The sequence below is a fragment of the Chiroxiphia lanceolata genome, chromosome 8 (assembly GCF_009829145.1).
Source record: "Chiroxiphia lanceolata isolate bChiLan1 chromosome 8, bChiLan1.pri, whole genome shotgun sequence".
Lineage (NCBI taxonomy): Eukaryota > Metazoa > Chordata > Aves > Passeriformes > Pipridae > Chiroxiphia > Chiroxiphia lanceolata.
In genome coordinates, this window is record NC_045644.1 from 2,745,008 (window position 1) to 2,753,363 (window position 8,356).

The 8,356-nt window shown below is 39.6% G+C and overlaps 1 protein-coding gene across 9 annotated transcripts in view; it reads left to right on the plus strand.

Moving 5' to 3' along the window:
* PLEKHA1 (pleckstrin homology domain containing A1) overlaps positions 1-7,048 on the plus strand; it is a 32,703-nt gene extending 25,655 nt beyond the window's left edge. For 3 of the 9 annotated variants that reach the window (XM_032694447.1, XM_032694446.1, XM_032694448.1), the window contains exons 10-13: positions 725-788; positions 1,114-1,203; positions 2,324-2,398; positions 4,526-7,048. In XM_032694447.1, coding sequence (XP_032550338.1) covers positions 725-788; positions 1,114-1,203; positions 2,324-2,398; positions 4,526-4,840 — 544 coding nt within the window. In that variant the 3' untranslated portion in view covers positions 4,841-7,048. Of the gene's footprint in view, positions 1-724; positions 789-1,113; positions 1,204-2,323; positions 2,429-4,525 lie in introns of all 9 variants that reach the window. The other 6 variants (XM_032694451.1, XM_032694450.1, XM_032694453.1 and 3 more) reach the window with 4 other exon arrangements.
* Positions 7,049-8,356: the final 1,308 nt, after the last annotated feature.

Genomic DNA, 8,356 nt, shown 5'->3' on the forward strand with positions numbered 1-8,356 from the left:
ACTTCAGTTGATGTGTGCATGTGGGATAGTCTCTCTTTATGGGACAGGACCTGTTTTTGTGCATAAATCTGGTTTTAAGGGCTCTATATTAGTGTGTGTTTCCAACTTGTAACATTCAGTAGGATGTAAATGCGTTGGACAAGGGCGGAACAAAGGAATATCATGGAATCATGAGTTAGAGATGCATGGGTGCTGTTTGATCTGAGCCAGCAGTTTTAGGAGTCTCTATTCTGCTTATATAATCTGTAAACCTTTAGAGGACATTAACTCACATCAGATGTCTGAATCTGGATGAGAACACTCTTTATCCTGCTGTTTCTCTCCCACCAAATGCCAGTATGTTAAGGAATAATTGCCTTTGCAGTAGCCATGATGGATGTTGAATTTTTTTTTTACCAGGCTACTGTTTAGGACTAATACTTTGCAAAGACATAACAAAACATAAGTGAAAAGTTTTACAGAAATTTGACAAGAATAGTTAATATTTTTAAACTTACTATGTGATTTAGAATGTTCCAATTAGAAATACATGTAGTAGCACACATGCCACTGATAAATTAAAGTGTCTTAAGGCTAAAATTAGCAGAAAACTAGTAGTAGAGTGGTCAAGAAATGCAAGAGTCAGGCAACAAATACTCTGATTCTCTGCCCATCCTAGAATTTTGTTAAAATACAGTGGGAAAGTTGTACTTGCTTTTGATGTATTTTTGTATTTCATTTACAGTGATATAATGATGAGAGACAATCTCTTTGAAATTGTAACAACTTCTCGAACCTTTTATGTACAGGTAATTTCTTCTTTTAAACTTTGGGGCAAAACCAAGAGACTGCCATAGTTAAATACAGCTTTGAAATAGAAGTTCTTCTTTACTTTGACTGTGCCATGATTTTCAGGGGGAAGGTGATACTCAGTATGTTTTATTTATTGTTTCATATAACTGTATAAACGTAATAGTAAATTCAGGGTAAGAACTTCAAAAATGTCCGGGTTAAGAAACAGAATTGCCAGTGGCTTTGAGTGAAGCAGGGTTAGGCTGTTATTCTGGTGCAGGTGATGATGACACTGGGAAAGCTGAGTTGTGTTGACCACGACATGTGTGCTGTTTGCTGCAGGCTGACAGTCCCGAGGACATGCACAGTTGGATAAAGGCAATTTCCGGGGCCATTGTAGCACAGCGGGGACCTGGGAGATCAGCAGCCTCCGTATGTCACTCTGCACCTCACAGAAGATGTGATTAGCTGATGTTCACTTGTGCACATTAAGTTCTGACTGTTTTGGTTTTTTTTTCCTTTTGCCTTTCCTCTCTCCTGTCCTGTAGTAATGTAGCCTCTTTGCATGAACTTTTGTACAGACTGGCATAAAATACTCAGTGTTTTTAGTTGAGCCCTTGGCTTAGTCCTACCTGTACGTGACTTTCTGTGCATTGTTTGTCTTGAACCTGTAGATAATGCAAGTGCTAACCTAGTAAAGTTCCTCTGAGTTCAGTATGATCTTTGTCACTACTAGTAGTTTGGAAGTTAAATTGAAACTTTCTAATGCCTCTCAGGTGTTTCTGCTAGTTGCTGCATTTTGCAATGATAATATCCTGATTTGTTTTTAACAACTCTCACTACTAAATTTGTCATTCTCTGTTGTTGATAGTTTATTGTACATGCAGGTGTAGATTCAAGTTTAAAATAACTAAGAGATTTTCTGCTTGCATGAGTTAGTTTTTGCTGTTGGAAATGTAGTGAGAACAGCATCTCCCAGTACTGAACTGAGGCACTGTGACAAAGCTTAGTGTTTCTGAAGCCAACATTTCATACTTGCTTGCATTTAAACCATATTAGATGTTCAGTACAAAGTACAAATTAACTTGTGATAAGTAGTGAAGGTTACTGTGGTGTCACAGTGTCTCCAAGTACATCCAGATTTAGCACATGGAATACTTTACAGTTCAGATGTTGCATGCTATGGTTTTCATTTTCTGGCTCTGGGATATTTTGTAATAAGCTGAATATATCATTACCCCCATAAGCTGATATATAATAATTTAAATCTGGCTTTTGACTACTTTTGCACTGATATTGTGTTTCTGGTAACTCAGTCTAAGCTCTCAACTGTGTTTTTGGGAGCTGCTTCATGCTTTTACATAAAACCTCCCGTTACAAATTCTGTTCCGTTTTGGGGGGAATGAAAATACGCAGATAACTTTTCCTGGTGTATGCTTGTTTTGTTGGTTTTTTTGGTTTTTTTTTTTAATGTGGGGCTAACTGAGCAATGTAGCTATGACTGTCTGCATCACTTCTTGTTCCCTCTGTTCTCTTCTTTCCCCAAGTCCAGGTTACTCTAATCTTAGCTTTGCACTGTGTTCCAGATGCGGCAGGCCAGAAGGCTGTCGAATCCTTGTATACAGAGGTATACATCAAGAACTGGTGAATGCAGCACGTATGTGGGCTCTCATGTAAACTCGCCTTCTTCACAGAGGGCTACGACTAGAGACTAATTTGCACTGTAAAAAAAGCTAAAAATAACACTTACCTGTTGTCATTACCATTACTGAAAACTAACTCGTCAATAATATCGTTCACTCGCAGGTTTGCACTGGTTTTTTTTCATGCTTTTAAATGAATTGAAAGCTAAAAACGGCAAAACCACTACTTACACTTCAAAGTGTGCTAAGCATTTAAATGTGAGTGATCTGATGTCACTGCAGTGGCAAAGTACTAAAGCTGATTTGCATGAGAGTTCATATTTCCATTTTACTTTACATTTGTTTTGAAACTGCGCAAAGGCGAGGTGAGGTCGAAGCTGCCCACAGACTAATCCAGATGCGTGCACACAAAACATGCACCTCGTAACTCCAGTGTTTGGGAGGATCATATTGTAGCCTGATTTGCATGGCTTTGTAAGTCCCTGCATGAAATTATTAGTTCAAACATAGAAGCTTTAATAACCTATAATCGATACACTGTTCCAAAGCAGTGCAACTTAGGAGCAGTACAGCAGCACGGCTTCTTAACTGTGTAATTACAGCCAGTGTGGGAAGTAAAATCTGAGTATCCTTCAGGCCAGATTAGCAAAAAGTCACAGAGATGTTTCTTAACACCCCTTTTGCCCCATTTGTTGGAGCAAAATTATTAATAATAAGAAGAATAGTAGGTAAATCACTGAATCGTATGTCCTCCTAAAGCAAGTGTTTTTCTTAAAAGTGGAGTATCCTCAAGGTAAAGGCAATGGAATAATGAGATTAAGTAAGGCAGTGTAAATAATGTGAAATACTTCAGTGAAACTGAACACAAAACTGAAGTCCCGAAACAGTTGCACAGCTTCACCCAATAATATTAGTTAATTTATAAAAAGAAATAATGGTAGCACTTGGCAGAATCCATTAGGATTGAATTTATGCGGTAACATTCTAAGAAAAACTACTGTGAAAAAATAGGTATTTCAATTAGTACGTGTATTTGCATCTTGGACACACATCTGGGATGGGGTTTTTTTGCTAACAAATGTGCTTGAAAAATGCCTTGATTTGTGTATGCCCTTGGGTTGGCAGACTCCTGGAGTTCCTGGACTAACACTGGTGATGGCAGAAGTGGCAGCAGCTGCAGCTCCTGATGCGCACACAGTTCACTGCATTGTCACACAGCATTTGGATCACAGCATGTAAAACTGGATCCAGCAGTGTTCAGGGGTTTGAGACATCCCTGCAGAACTGACAGATAATGCTGTACAACCTGAGGAACTCCTGGTTCTGGAGATAGAGCTGTAGGTTGGGCAGCCTGCCCTAAAATATCTAAAATGGCACTCTGTGCCTGTATTTTAGACAATTAAATCAGACCTAGATAGTCTGGGAACTCTTTTCTATCGTGGAAGATTATTTTCAGTTATTTAAAGGTCGACAGACCGGCAGTTAACAGTGATTAACACAAGACAATAACCTGACAATTGGAAGGAATAGCTTAAAGATCAGTTACTTTTCTAGGTCCATTAGCTCTGGAAATTGTTACACAGCCTTGATAGCATAAAATAGCTACCATGTCTGTTGGGGATGTGGTTACCCCAAGAAGAGGGAACAGTAAAATGTACATTACTTCAGGATTTAGGACACAAGTGCTTGATTTATATGAATAGGTTTGAATACGCTTTTCTCTTGGCAAGATGTCTCTTGCAATGGCCTTTGAAGTGTTTATCTTCAAAAGCTTACTTAACACCTCAGTAAAATAAGGATCCTCAATTTGCTGGACTATATTACAAAGTCTAAAGAGCTGCTGTGCTTGATTTAAGCAATTTAATGTCTTTAAATGAAGAAACTGATGTTGCTGTCACATCCTGCTGTGAGCTCACACGTAGTAATACACCGCCTGGAGAAAGCACCTGCCTCCTGCTGCCGTGGCTGATGCTTCGCTTTGTGTTATTTTCTGTCTCGATTTTTTTTGTTGTTGTTGTTGTTTTGTTTTGTTTCCGAGAGCTGAAATCTGAAACTGCATCTTTCCAACGCGACGTCAGCGGCTTCATCTGACGCGTCCCCTTCTCTTCCAGGAGCATCCCGAGCCTTGTTCCGAACCCAACCATGCTGTCCGTCCTGCCGGCCCAGCCCCAGCCTCCTCACATTCCAGCCCTCTGGTCCCAGCCCCTCACCCCAAACCCCCTGCCTTGGAGAAGCGAGGATTTCACGAGTCTTTTACCAAGGCCAGGCCAGGGAGCTACAAGATCCAGGCTGTCGCTCCAAGAGAATCAGCTTCCAAAGTGACTGACCGGGGCCCCTGGGAACCCCGGAGTAAAAATGGCACTCAGGAACAGGATCCTGGCCTTGTGGATCTGGATGATGCAAGCCTTCCAGTTAGTGATGTGTAGGGATGGAAGCGTTTGGAGAATGATCCATTTGTTCGGTCCTCTAATTTCCTTGCTCGGACTCGGAACCAAAGAAAATGATAGGAAATGAGAACAAAAAACCGGAACACTGATGTTATATATATATATGTGTGTGTGTGTGTGTTCGTGGGCACACACGTGTATATATAATGTGTTTGTATTTTGCCTTTTCAGCTGAGGGTCAGAAATGGACCTTAGGCGTTTTCTCAAAGCCTGATAGTAAATCACTTACTAGGGAGGGGCCAAACTGCACAATTTAGAAAAAAAACCAACCCAAAACACGTACAAAGAAAAAATAAAAGTGCTTCTGCAAGTAACCAAAGTACCAGCAATTTTTAATTCCCAATCTGGCAAATTTACTAAATTTGCAGCTAATGCTATATTGTGGAGAACTTATTGCCAACAAATGTGATTATTTAATTTCACCTTGAACTACAGCAAGATTTTAGGCATAAATGAGAATTGTTTCTCTCCATGACTTTCAGATATCAGGAAATGCACAAAATGTTTCCTCTGTTCTTTAGTATCAGCAGTGTCAACTGATTTGTTATCAGAACAAGAATTCTGAACTCCCTTGGAATTCTAGTTATGGTGCTGTAAAATTTCCACTAAAATAATATTTTGCCTAGTCAGCCTATTTTTGATGCACTCCTAAAGGTGGGTTATAACTTTTTGCACATTTGGATTTCAATGGACTGCACGTAGTGATGTTTTGGAGGGGGGGAGAAGAGAAATTGGGCTTTGGAATTTGGACACTTTAGCTCTTTTGAACTAAGTAAGTAGGGTTTGTGTTACATTAGGCTTTGCAGCAATTATGTTTCCTTAACTGTTTAAATGTATCATTTACTGTTTTGAGAGTGGTTTCCTTACCAGTGCTTTGTGAACAGTTCTTGTTTCTGTATTGATCAGTGGAAGACCTCGTTGTTTAGTTTTGTTGTTATTGGTACTGAACTGTTCCTAGTCCTGCAATCGTGGCCTATAACTTTTGGTGCACTAATAATCTGAAGTGCCTGTGTTTTTCTCTCACGCTGTTGAAACACTTTTGAGTTAGTTAAGTACACAAACCATTCCCGATGGTTTTGAGCGTTGGCTTGGAGTTGCTCTGGATAGCATAGTATGAAACAGCTATTTAAAAAAGGAGGCTTATGTTAGGGATACCAGTGTTCTGGTATTGCACCCACTGGCTGTGCAATATGTGTGTTTAAAAAAGTGAGTATTTGTTGTGTGTGTACACTGTGTTATGGGGCATCAGTGATGCGAATGAGGAGAACCTTTACATTTCAAGTATTGGATTAGATGGTGTGTACTTTTCATCATTTTTGAGAAAATGTTGCTTTAATCAACCCCCCCCCCCCCCAAATATCTCGTGCTGCTGCTTACTGTGATTCAGATTGTCCAGCTTTGCAATACCTTTTTTGTCTCCTGGAACCTGAGATATACATATCATTCAAGTCCATCTTCTCTCCGACTTCCAAACTGACTTCCTGCTTGAGAGATATGGATGGCATTACCACAGCAATTTGTTGATCCCAGGATAGAATAATTGGTGTCATATAAGGATGGAATATAGTTAATTTCAAAACCTTAAATTATATCAGCACCTTCTTTTTGTTTTTTATTTTATCCATAAGCTAACTAACCACTGTGTTAAGGCAGTGGTATCTGTAAATTACTGGTTTTGTTTGACTCTTTAGATATATGTGAAAACTAGCACAGAATTGGAAGTTACTGTAAATGTCTGTACTAGTATTGTAGGTTTTAATTTCTATAAAGATAAAACAATAGCTCTTTAAAAGCTTATTTTTTCACAAGTACATTCTGTGTGGAAGACACTTTGCATTGAAATATTTTTACTGTAGTCTAACATCTGAATTCACTTGCTCTGGTACAGCTTTCACACTGCATGGTCATTTTAATATATTTTGGTATTGGCAATTTTAAACATTGGGTGGAGGTAAAGCAGCTCCATTATGGGACTTTTAAAAAGAGGGAAAAAGAAAAAAAGAGAAAAAAGAAAAGAACTACTGATGTAGTTCGGTAGCATAGCAAAATATTTGTGGTTGGTAATTGTCAGGGTCTCCTATTTATCAGTACTTTTATAAATCTATGAAATTGTTAAATTATTTTAGAAACAGTGCTGTAAATATGTCACATTTAAATTGTCAATAAATCAGTTTGGGTAACTTAAAATAACATCTGGCTGAGTTTCTTTGCACCACACTAAATGTTTTACCAGAATAATATATTCCTTTTCAGCATGTAAGAGATGAAATTATCTTTTATCCAGCTGTAACATCATTTTAATTCTTCAAATCTGATCGGGTTGTGGGGCCTAAGAGAGAAGGTGAACAGAATGAACTGGTTTTCTTTTGCTGTTCTGTTTCTTCTGTGGAAGTTTTATGTGTTATGCAGAGGGTATTGATCAGGTTACTTTTGCATCAAAGGAAGGGAAGATGCATAGTAATGTCAAGTTAATATTTGGAAACACTCAGGCTCCATCTGAAAGGGGAAACCACCCCCCTCCCCCCAGGGGAACAAAATGTAACGTGCATTTTTCTGGCTTTATACTATTGCATGAGAAAGGTTCTCTCTGAGAACCTTCCTGGAATATAGGCTGTGCACAGTTATCTACATTCCTCTTTGACTGCCACATCTGGCTGTGAACTCGGTGCCCCTTTGCTGAAGAGGGAATCAAACCATTCTGTGTGGTTACAGATTTAAACCCACTGTGTTAAAATAAGGCACTTACAGAAATTGTAACTGCTAACTCTGCAGTCCACATTCCTTTAGGTGGCTGCCAAGGGGTGTAATGGTCCAAGATATATAATAAAGTGGCATATGCCTTAACCTCATGGAATAACAGGATGTCAGCACCACCTAGGGGTCATGCTCCAGCTTTAAAAATTATCCAAGTCAGGCATTTGCTTTTAAAGTACATTTCATATATAGAGATTGATCTTGGAACTCCAGTTGTTGAGTCACTGGACTGCTCCACCTTTGTTGTTTAGGTGTCTTGTGTGTTTTTTCTAATTCTTGCTCCCTGTAAGCTTTGAACAGCAATAGCAGCAAATTGATTGAAGACAGAAGATTAGACATAAAGAAGAAATTCTTCCCTGTGAGGGTGGGGAGGCCCTGGCACAGGTTACCCAGAGAAGCTGTGGCTGCCCCATCCCTGGAAGTGTCCAAGGCCAGGTTGGACAGGGCTTGGAGCAACCTGGGATAGTGAAAGGTGTCCCTGCCTGTGGCAGGGGGTGGGATTGGATGAGCTTTAAGGTCCCTTCCAACCCAAACCATTCTGTGATTCTGTGGCCAGAAAGACCTTTAAAATGTCTCATCAGAGCACAGTCTCCTCAGCTGTGGGACTGGAAAGAAGCATCTGCTGCTTTCAGTTGGCAAAGTACACAAAGATGGAAATTTTGGAGGTAGAACAGAGGAACTGGGGCTGCAGGTTGAAGGAGGGCACCAGTTTGAAACATCATTCTTTGCTGACAGCTGCCA